The 12,100-nt window shown below is 43.1% G+C and overlaps 1 protein-coding gene across 1 annotated transcript in view; it reads left to right on the top strand.

Moving 5' to 3' along the window:
• Positions 1 to 12,100, top strand: part of CTTNBP2 (cortactin binding protein 2) — a 105,405-nt gene that overhangs the window by 70,079 nt on the left and 23,226 nt on the right. Inside the window, 5 exon segments of the mRNA XM_079994057.1 lie at positions 3,079 to 3,354; positions 4,997 to 5,092; positions 6,778 to 6,857; positions 10,269 to 10,355; positions 10,456 to 10,555. Coding sequence (XP_079850183.1) covers positions 3,079 to 3,354; positions 4,997 to 5,092; positions 6,778 to 6,857; positions 10,269 to 10,355; positions 10,456 to 10,555 — 639 coding nt within the window.

Below are 12,100 nucleotides of genomic sequence, written 5' to 3'. Positions count from 1 at the left end.
TAAAAACTTCCTTAAAGAGGTGCCTTCTAAAGGTCAGATAGTTGTTTATTTCCTTGACATCTGATGGGAGGGCGTTCCACAGGGCGAGCACCACTACCGAGAAGGCCCTCTGCCTGGTTCCCTATAACCTCACTTCTCACAGGGAGGGCACCGCCAGAAGGCCCTCGGAGCTGGACCTCAGTGTCTGAGCTGAACGATGGAGGTGGAGACGCTCCTTCAGGTATACTGGGCCGAGGCCGTTTAGGGCTTTAAAGGTCAGTGCCAACACTTTGAATTGTGCTCAGAAATGTTCTGGAAGCCAATGTAGGTCTTTCAACATTGGTGTTATGTGGTCTTGGCAGCCGCTCCCAGTCACCAGTCTAGCTGCCCCATTATGGATTAGTTGTAGTTTCCTGGCCAGCATAGTAAGAAGTAACAAAACAAAACAAAAAAGCCATTATTTTATTTGACATAATAACTCTGAAATGAAGGAAACAAATTTTAAAGCTTGCCTTCTGGTTCCATGTAAAAATAACTTTTGCAATCGTTATGCAACTTATAGTATATCTTTAGTTATTCTGTAGCAACCATGAAAACGTACTTCTTCCTGTGTGGTCCCAATTAGAAAACAACATTTTTTAAAACATCTGCACTTCAGTCTCTTGAGTACAGTTCACAGGAGACCCTTCAGATTTCAGCACGGAAAAGAGATTTCAGCACTGTTTGGAGAACACAAAGTTCAGTAGTGTGCAAAAGCCTACTCTTGGAATCACAGAAGATAAAATGCAAACTGGCAATATATTTTAATACTATTTTGTTGTGAATACTGGATGCCTTTTTATACTTCATAATAACTATAGCATTGAGATCAGAACAGAACAAAGGGACCCATCATATTTCTACCTTACTGTACTGCATGTATAACTAGTACTTAGGCAAATTTGGCATTATAATCAAGCCATTCAGAATGTTGAACCTGCGATTTGGCCAGAGTATAACATAATTATAAGCTAGAACCACCCGCAAATGGCTTCTCAAAATTTTCTTTGTGGGCAAAGAAACCGAGAAGAGCTTTTCAGCAAACCTCTCCAGTGAGAGGGAGAAATATCCAAACAGTTTTTTGAGGTTTGGGGCTCATTAGCACAGCTTTTCCTTATATATTTCTTCTTTTTCACATCTTGTAAGGCGATGGAAGAGGGGTAAAGTCAAACTGTTGGAGGGTTACAGCTCCTGCTGTGGCTGTAGAGGCTGTTGTGGGAGAGATACTGTACTTTTTATTGCAGGTGAGGCAAATGAAGGCATCCAGTTTTGATGGTGATTGTGTGTGTGTGTGTGTGTGTGTGTGCGCGCGCGCGTGTGTGTGTTTTTATGTCTTTGCTGCATTGGCAACTTGTCCACCTTGCACCTAGCATCATTCGTGTGTGTGTGTGTGTGTGTGTGTGTGTGTGTGCGCGCGCGCGCGCGCATGCAAAATGGTAGAAAACCTTCCAAGAACATTTTTCAAAATGGCTTTTTTTGTAGAAGGGCAAGAAAAAGAAAAACCTTAGCATTTTCCTCCAACAATGACTTATGAGAAATTTCAGCTCAGCTCTAGTATAGTTGCATGTGGGCTAAAGCACAGCACAGAGGAGAGACTGCCTCCTTGTTTTCCCTGTTGTAAAGATGATGAATGCCCAGAATACAAAGAATATGAAGGAAGGTAGAATAAATAGGTAAAGAACTGGCAAAAGATGAAAGCAGGGCTGAACATGTCAACGGCTCTCAAAATGCGTAACAGGGCGTCAGAAGTGGGGATCTTTCTTCCCACATATGGAAACAAGGCCAAAAACTAGTGGAATTCAGCAGACAGGTTTTTAATTAAATGTTAGAACAACAGCCCTAGCAGTTTCAGAAGTTGAATAAGTGATTGTGGAATCATTCGAGTTTTTTTAACTGAGGCATTACTCTTCCTGAAGGTTGTTCGGAGTTATTTAGGTACTGGGGTATGATGTGTTTGAACTGGCAGTTAGAGCAGTCATGCCCAGGTGGTCCCTTTATAAGTTGTTGGCATTTCCACAGGTGGTGCAGAAATAGTTATTTAAATGCCATCTGTCTCCATGACAACCATGCTAACAGCAACGTTATGGACTGCATCACCTTTCTGAATTGGAAGAACCACATGTGCAGGAAGGGAGCCCGGTACCAGCAGTTCAAACGCAAGTCCATTAATTGGCAGTCATTAACACCATATCAAGGGACGCAGGTGGCGCTGTGGGTTAAAGCCTCAGCGCCTAGGACTTGCCAATCGAAAGGTCGGCGGTTCGAATCCCTGCGGCGGGGTGCGCTCCCGCTGCTCGGTCCCAGCGCCTGCCAACCTAGCAGTTCGAAAGCACCTCCAGGTGCAAGTAGATAAATAGGGACCGCTTACCAGCGGGAAGGTAAACGGTGTTTCCGTGTGCGGCTCTGGCTCGCCAGATGCAGCTTTGTCACGCTGGCCACGTGACCCGGAAGTGTCTCCGGACAGCGCTGGCCCCTGGCCTCTTGAGTGAGATGGGCGCACAACCCCAGAGTCTGTCAAGACTGGCCCGTACGGGCAGGGGTACCTTTACCTTTACCTTTACCTAACACCATATCAAACATAATCTAAATCTACCTGTACCATCAATCAAATTTAAAATGAGATCAGCATGGAATATACTCAATAACAGGCATTCTGAAGTGCTGTGGGAAAGGCTAAAATACTCCCCTATGATTACTTTGGAGTAGTTCAGACCTCATGGAAATCAAAAGGTGGACAGAATTGTTCTGTTGTCACACATGATGGTCATTATGCAAGCCACAAACTTTCGTACATCAAAACCTTTTCTGTGTGATGTATTGATTCTATCACAGACATTTTTTGAGGTTTCCCTACAGCTAGATCAAATGATAAAAAAATGGCTATACAGGAAACGAACTTGAATTTATATTCTATCTGATGGAGCTACCAACCGTACCCAGGGATTGCATGTTGCTTTTGAGATGTATGGATGAATACTCATATTTTTCTTTTATTTATTGTAACTGTGTCATTGCATCTAGATTTTGCTACATTCACGTTCTCCCATTCTATTTAAACAGATGCTCTGAAGATACCTTTATGGATTGCACTTAGCCAGGTGGAGCCAGCCCATTGTGGTACAGATGATCTTGAAATGGAAAACACTATATGCGTGTTAAACATCCGCAAGCAGACAGCATGGGATGATTTTTCAAAAGCAGTGAGCCAGGCAGTGGCAAACCATTTCCAAGCAATCACTTCTGATGGATGGAAGAGCCTAGAAGACTTGACACTTAATAACACCACAGACTCCACCATCGGCCTCACTGCAAGCAGTATATTATCCATCAAACTTGGTATCTATCAGCACTCTTAGCTTTGTTAAAAAAAGAAAAAGAAAATTGCTCTATGTTTTGGGTTACATGGTATGCAACAAGTATCTTGGCTAAGAGCGTTGTACTGAACTCCTGGTGTATTATGCAATTGAGGGGATGCGGGTGGCGCTGTGATCCAGACCACTGAGTCTCTTGGGCTTGCCGATCAGAAGGCCAGCGGTTCGAATCCCCGCAGCAGGGTGAGCTCCCGTTGCTGTGTCCCAACTCCTGCCAACCTAGCAGTTCTAAAGCACACCAGTGCAAGTAGATAAATAGGTATTGCTGTGGTGGGAAGGTAAATGCCGTTTCCATGCACTCTGGTTTCCGTCACTGTGTTCTGTTGCACCAGAAGCGGTTTAGTCATACTGGCCACATGAACCGGAAAGCTGTCTGTGGACAAACACCAGCTCCCTCAGCCTGAAAGCGAGATGAGCGCTGCATCCCATAGTTGCCTTTGACTGGACTTAATCATTCAGGGGTCCTTTACCTTTTCTTGTTTACCTTATGCAATGGACTGATGGAATATAAAGAAACACAATTGTTCTCTGTATATACTTACCCAAAGTCCAAAATCGAGCCATGATTAAACAAGTAAATGCCAATACATTAACTTTGTGCCCTCCAGATGTTTCATTATGATATTAGTATGCCACTTTTCAGGACAAAGTGCTCCCAAGGTGACTCGCAATTTCAGTTAGAGCACTTAGCATACCTTTTCATGTGGTGTGCCGGGAGACTGAGTGAGTAGGGAAGTGTTTGATACATCTTTTGAAATGGTATGAGGCTAGCTGACAATTCTGGAAGCCTTATTTGTTGCCTTCTGTAAAACTACATTGTATATAGTACTTCTCTTTGGCTGGGTTCGCACCTCAGTTCAAACTCCCACTGCCAAATAATTACCTCTCCTGTCACTCAGACCACACAATGGCCGTCATCCCATCCCGTTCCCTTCTGCACCCAGCACAATTCCTCATCACCCTGTGATGACACAGTATAAATGCTTTAAATAAAGAAACAAGTGGGGCATGTAAACCAAGAATTCCCTTAGGCTGCATCTGATCTGTTTGGGTACTCTGCACAACATAGAAAAGGGCAGTGGACCTCCTGTTGATGTTCGTCCCTGGCAAATTGGCCACACTCTGGAGCCAATTCTAGACTTTCAGTATAATCTTATTTTTCTTAGTCCCCTATGTCATGGTAGCTTTTAAACATTACAGAATAAAAAAGGTGCCATATTATGCAACCTTTATAGGTAAATCCAGAAGTGGGGTGAAACTTGTGTCCTTAGTTTGAGATACGACATTTCCAGGAATCCAAACGAATTGCAAATTCCTTTTTTTAAAAAAAGTAGACATTACATTATTGTTTAATAATAATGATAATAACTTTATTATTTTTGTACCCCGTCCATCTGACTGTGTTGCACAAAGCACTCTGGGGCACTATGTAAAGCTTTTTAAAGCACTAACGGTTTATATTTCCATTAAATATTTGTTAAAACCAACCAAATTTATATTCATGTGACATGGCATATATACTCTGGCATAGTAAAAGTGTCTTCAAATATAGATGTGTTGTGTGTTTGTGTACATAAGCATGACCGATTTCATGTTCTTCTTAACAGGCAACGTTTCGTGGTCAATAGGTCAGGCATTTCCGCAACCACCTTGGGAATTTTTGAAAAGGAATCAGGTGGAACATATAATCATATTTTTGCTTGGTAAGTATGTCTGCTCCTGCTTTGGCTTCACATATTTGCGTAAATGTTTATTGTGATGGATAGCCAATGGTTTGCTGATAGTTGTCATCTTAAGTAATTACATGCTACATTCTTATTAAGCTTTGAAGTTCAGCGAATAAAGAAGCTTTCCTTCAATATGTTCAAAAGGGAAAACCTGAACAACAACGAAAGCAGGGAAGTTTATAGCCACAAAATAGTATTGTCTAGTGAAAATATTAGAACAATATTTGTGATCCATGTTTTAAAAAAGGCCCTTCACAATATGCAGTTTCACAGCTCTCAGCAAAACACGCACACATTATTATTATTATTATTATTATTATTATTATTATTATTATTATTATTATTTGCCAGCCTGGATAAACAAAAAGCAAATACTCTGAGCATGTGCAGTTTCACATTGTTTTTGCTCACTTCCTGACTTTGGTTACTCTTGCCCTATCACACGGCTGCTGTGAAGATATAGAAAGAGGCATAAAATGGCTGCAAAAGGAGACTTAGAGCCTGTATCATAGACATTAAATTTTGGGTTGTTTAACCAGACTGATTCATGTTTGTATTATAAGGGGCCATGCCTTTCCCTCCTCACCCCAATATGCAAATTAGCATAACTTCAAGTCTTCAACCAGTCTTATTGTGGCCTGAATAAGTCCCACTTATGCTCAATCGAGCTTAATCCCAGGTTAGTGTGCACAGTGGATTAATTCCAAAAAGGAGTTAATTTAGCTAACCACTGTGGAAAGCAGAGTGATCGGCTTTCATTTTTAAAATGGTGTTGCTTTTTTGTTCACCATTTTTGCCATTAAAAAGGTAAAGGGACCCCTAACCATTAGGTCCAGTCGTGGCCGACTCTGGGGTTGCGGCGCTCATCTCGCTTTACTGGCCGAGGGAGCTGGCGTACAGCTTCCGGGTCATGTGGCCAGTATGACTAAGCCGCTTCTGGCAAACCAGAGCATCGCACGGAAACACCGTTTACCTTCCCGCCGCAGCGGTTCCTATTTATCTACTTGCACTTTGGCGTGCTTTCAAACTGCTAGGTTGGCAGGAGCTGGGACCGAGCAACGGGAGCTCACCCCGTCACGAGGATTTGAACCGCCGACCTTCTGATTGGCAAGTCCTAGGCTCTGTGATTTAACCCACAGCGCTTAAGAAAAAAGTCATTTTTTTCCTTATTGCTCCAGCTGGCGTCGTGTGCCACTTAACCTGGGACTAGGCTCCATTAAGCACACATATATTTACTTCTGAGTAGACATGTGCAAAAACCACAGCAGAATTAAATGTCTATGCCTCTTTGTAAAGCCTGCACAATTTGCATCTGGCCAGGCTGGGAGTACTCTTGAACGTCCCCGCTTGTATTTATTGTGTGGCAGTAATTTCAGAAAATAGCTTCTCGGGAGTACCTGATCTGGGGACTCCAACCACAGGAAAGATTCTTCATGGTTGGTAGGATGAAGGAAAGGGCAAATTGCAGAGATTCCAAGGGCAAGAAAATGAGACAGAAGCAGGGAATGAAAGTGCAGCAAGCTGGGGAAAGCAGAACCTCTTTAGGACTGCAGGGATCCCTATAGTCTGGTGTCTTGCTCATTTATCACAGCTCTGGCTCCGTGCAGCTTAACCCCCCACAGAGCTTAGGGTTGTTTTCATTTGTATCCTTTCCTTTAAAGGTCCTCAAGAAGGCTGTCTGCACAGTGTGACTTATACATCTATGATCCATCTACAGACGCTGCAGAATTACCTCAGGCTGGTAAGGATCAGCTTAGTTCTGCCTTAGCAACATTCATCTCTCTCCACTGCAATCGTTTTGTAAAAATTAGCAAACTTCTTGTGTTTTCTAACTGTTTGGGGGACAGTCTCCTGAGCTCTGCCCTTCTACAGTACTCTCTAGAAGGGAGCCAGTTCTCTAGTCTCTAGGATTTTTTCCCTCATTTGTTTTCTCTGCCAAGAGCCAAATACGTTATGGACTGATTCAGATAACCAAGTTTCTCATGGATCTTACCATGATGACAGAACCCATGTTGAAGTGGGAGTAAAATAGTTGTGTGACTGCACCCTCAGTCCTCCTCTTGAGGTCTTTTAAACTACAGTGGTACCTCGGGTTACATATGCTTCAGGTTACATACGTTTCAGGTTGCAGACTCCGCCAACCCAGAAATATTACCTCGGGTTAAGAACTTTGCTTCAGGATGAGAACAGAAATCGTGTGGCGGCGGTGTGGCGGCAGTGGGAGGCCCCATTAGCTAAAGTAGTGCTTCAGGTTAAGAACAGTTTCAGGTTAAGAACGGACCTCCGGAACGAATTAAGTACTTAACCAGAGATACCACTGTAATTGGATCCTGGTTGCTTTTGAGCAATTGGAATCTGTTATGGCTATGCCCCCACTATGACAAGTGGTACCATTCTGCTGCTCTGAAAAATGAATTGGTGAAGCAGCCACTCTAGAAAGGCACAAAACAGTGTTGGCACAGAATATTTTCTCCTGGTCTTTGGGCTTGGAAGAATGCAAGTCTTAACTCTTATTATCTTGCTGGCTTTCTCTACCTGTGCCAGAATGCTATTGCTTTCTTAAGGCTATAAAGAGAGCCTTGCTGGATCAATTCTAAGGTCCACCTTGATCCGGCACCCTGTTCCCAAAATGTTGCCTGGGTGCAAAGTCCACAGACGAGCTGTGATAGCAACCAGCCCTCCCATACCCGCAAATGTGATTCAGAGGAGCACTGCCTCTGAACATGGGTGCTGCATTTAACTATCAGGGCAACAGAACTGTCATGTAGCACCAGTCTTGAAAGACCTACATTGGCTCCCAGTACGTTTCCGAGCACAATTCAAAGTGTTGGTGCTGACCTTTAAAGCCCTAAACGGCCTCGGTCCAGTATACCTGAAGGAGCGTCTCCACCTCCATCGTTCTACCCAGACACTGAGGTCCAACACCGAGGGCCTTCTGGCAGTTCCCTCACTGTGAGAAGCTAAGTTACAGGTTAGGCAGAGGGCCTTCTCGGTAGTGGCGCCCTCCCTGTGGAACTCCCTCCCACCAGATGTCAAAGAGAACAACAACTACCAGACTTTTAGAAGACATCTGAAGGCAGCCATGTTTAGGGAAGCTTTTAATGTTTGATGTATTACAGTATTTTAATATTTTTTTGGAAGCCGCCCAGAGTGGCTGGGGAAGCCCAGCCAGATGTGCAGGGTATAAATAATTTATTATTATTATTATTATTATTATTATTATTATTATTATTATTAAGATGGGGAACTAATTCTCAGACCCAAGGGCTAAGTTTCTCGCCCCCTGGACTGCACTATCCCATTGCCTCCTTCACCAGCCCTTCACATGCTTTTGCCAGGCTGGAACGAGTGACATTATAACATTGTGAGTTGCATTTGTTGCTTTCTCTCTCTCCACTTTGACCTCTAATTCCCCACCTTCCGCTGACAGGTTCTCCTTGAGGGAATGCAGACCTCAGCCTGCAAACAGCTTACCCTTCCCTGCTATAAAGCTTCACTAAGGTTTCGTACACTGAGTTCACTTACTATAAAGTTCCTTTTACTATCCGTTTCCACTTAAAAGCAAGGAAGCAAAATTCTCAGGAGTGGCAAGTTAGCCTTCAAAGGACATGGCTATTACAGTGGCAGACAGCTAATTTAGTCCTCTTGGAATTCAATTTGTAAACTTATCTTCAGAACCCTTTACAGGTAGTTAGGTTGCTAGGAAACTGAGACACGAGCGTTAGATTTCGTTCTGGGAATAGCAGCACAGGAAACGCAGAATACTTGAAAAGCCCTCCTCTGTAGTTATTCTATCCAGATACATAGATTTAAAAACACACACACACCAAATCATGCTCACAGTCCAAAGAATCGCACAGTTCATTCTGCGCAGCCAAGGGGGTTCTCAAATAGCAGGACTGGTTTTGACACTTGGTAAAATGTCACTGGTTAAAGGGGAGAAAATACAACAACTCAGCTGAGCAAGTCCTTGGATGCACCCAAAGTAGCACTTTACATCCTGGCATTTGATATTAAATGGCATTTTGATTTTCTCTTTCAGGGGTAATAACTGACTGGTGTCTTTGTTAACATTCACTCCAATTAAGACATTATACAGTACAGTAGTACCCCAGTATAAGAACAGCCCTGTTTACAAATGATTCGGTTTATGAACTCTGCAAAACCTGAAGTAGTGTCCTGGTTCGCGAACTTTACCTCGGTCTAAGAATGGAAGCCGAACGGTGGAAGGGCACTGGTGGCGGGAGGCCTCATTAGGGAAAGCGCGCCTCAGTTTAAGGATGGTTTCGGTTTAAGAATGGACTGAGGTACCACTGTACCTCGGGTTACAGACACTTCAGGTTACAGACGCCTCAGGTTACAGACTCCGCTAACCCAGAAGTAGTACCTCTGGTTAAGAACTTTACCTCAGGATGAGAACAGAAATTGCACGGCGGTGGCGCGGCGGCAGCGGGAGGCCCCATTAGCTAAAGTGGTACCTCAGGTTAAGAACAGTTTCAGGCTAAGAACAGACCTCTGGAATGAGTTAAGTACTTAACCCGAGGTACCACTTGGGTTTCATACGTTTCAGGCTACAGATGCTTCAGGTTACAGACTCCTCTAACCCAGAAATAGTACCTCGGGTTAAGAACTTTGCTTCAGGGTGATAACAGAAATCATGCTCCGGCAGCGTGGCGGCAGGGGGAGGCCCCATTAGTTAAAAACAGTTTCAGGTTAAGAGCGGACCTCCAGAACAAATTAAGTACTTAACCTGAGGTACCACTATACTAAGAATCAAAAGCATCATTGTAGGGGCACTCATCCTTCCAGACTTGTGATGTAGGGATGGCAGAATGGTCCTTAATACTTTTATGAACCCTGAACAGAAACAGAGCAATTAACTGTTTTCATTTTATAAGTTGCTGGCTTTGAGCAATTTTTTCCGCATTGAAATGTGTACCAGGTGGCCACCCATGTTCTAATTACATTTTTCAAAATCTGTAAGGCTGCAATCCTACATAGCAGGTTCTTGGGATCAAAGTCCCTTTTAATTCAGTGAGACTTGCTTTTGAGTACACATCTATGTGATTGCACTATAAGCAATCACCTCTTTTCATTCATTTTAAAACAGGCCTGTGAAAGTACATATCAATATTACTGTGTTTATGTATAGGTGGAACAGTACCGCAATATTATCTTCCATGGTCCGGAAGGAAGCTTGCAAGATTATGTGGCGTACCAAATAGCCCTCTGTATGAAGGTAAGAAGATAAAACTATACAACATTTTGGCAGGGGCATGGAGGGTGGGTAGAAAAAGCCTATTATTCACCTTTGCTGAATTTGTGAACTTTTAACACAGCACAAGCAACTGGCTGCAGGATTCAGCTGTGAAATTGTCAAAGTGAAGATAGATTCTGATTTCTCTAAGGAGCAACTTGCAGAATTATTCATCAACAGTGGTAAGATGATTTTAATAAATCAGTGGAGGCTGGGATTAAAAACAAGAAGGCTTACTTTGAATGATGTTTACAAAGGAAATACTACACCAAAGCACTTTGTGCACCCTATGGCATATTTTTAATCTAAATTTTCAGAAACTCCAGAGACAAAAATTGATGTTGTGAAAAAGAGACAGAGCCTAAACTGAAGACAAAATTTAATACCAAGCTTTGAATAGTTTTATTTTATATCTCTCCTGACAGATGTGAGGATAGGTCTGGGATTTAAAAATGCTTCCCCCCCCAAAAAAATACAATTATTATACATGATTTGGAAATATTTAATTCATATGAATAGCATAAAATGAAATGAAATGAAATGAAGGTAAATTAAAGTTGTCTTATAGGTATTATAAGGGATAGGCAGAATTCTCTCAAGATTTCATTCTCATACTGAACCTCATGCATCTACATCCCTCAGGATTCACCCAGAGTGTTTCCACCTCTAAATCATTCTTCACCAATGATTGTAGGAATAACACTCCCAAGAGATTTACAGGCATCTCATACATCTCTCTAGCACAGGCATAGGCAAACTTGGCCCTCCAGATGTTTTGAGACTACAGTTCCCATCATCCCTGACCACTGGTCATGTTAGCTAGGGATGGTGGGAGTAGTAGTCCCAAAACATCTGGAGGGCCGAGTTTGCCTATGCCTGGTCTATCAAAATGAAATAAAGAACAAATGATGATGATGTGACCCCCACCAAGTTCATCCCTGACTATTTTGATTGGGCTGGTCTAACAGTCTAACTTGTCTTTAACAAACAAGTGAAACTTTTTCAAAATAACTAATTTAGCTGTTTCAGTTTAAAAGTTAGGTTTATAAGTGTCAGGTTTCAAGGAATCGGCTCTCCCCGCACCCCAGCAGTAGATAAGCAGAACAAACTGAACAGAGTCTTCTTACCAGTTAGAATTCTTTAATAATCACAGCAAGGGATAACAAATGTCTCCCTTTAAGAATGGTGGTGTTTCCAATTAAGGCTACACTCCGCCCCGCCTGTCCCTTTCAATCCACACCACCTCCACGTCTGGTACCCTGAGCTTGAAGTCTCTTTGCTTTCTGTTCAGCAACTTTCTCAGCTCTCCTAGAAGGTGGGGAGGGGGGAAGGGGGGTGCTGTCCAGCGACTCTGAATCTATTAACCCTCTCTCTTCCAGTGTGTTTCTTCTCATAGCTGCTCTTCATCCGGTATTTCCCAGCTTTTCCCTTCTGATCTATGCCCCTCTGCAAACCGCTGTTCTAAATCTATACTGCCCTCCTGCTCCTGGGGAGATTCAGGGTCAGGGGGAAAAGGAGACGGCACCCACCATGGCTCCTCGTTGTAGCCCCCCTCAGCACTGTCCCTGAGAATAAGCAAAGTTGTCAAAAGTGTGCATCTGTTTTGCCGGACACAAAGACTGGAGACAGAAAGCATATTTGTTTAGTTACAAGAGTTGAGAGGAGTCTAACAGAGGCATCAGTTCCCATTGCCCTGTTGCCTCTGCTCAATCCGATGTGGGCAGAAC

This window comes from Podarcis cretensis, assembly GCF_951804945.1.
Source record: "Podarcis cretensis genome assembly, chromosome: 10".
Classification (NCBI taxonomy): Eukaryota; Metazoa; Chordata; class Lepidosauria; order Squamata; family Lacertidae; genus Podarcis; species Podarcis cretensis.
Note: the sequence above shows the minus strand (reverse complement) of the source record. Positions and strands in the feature narration are given on the sequence as shown.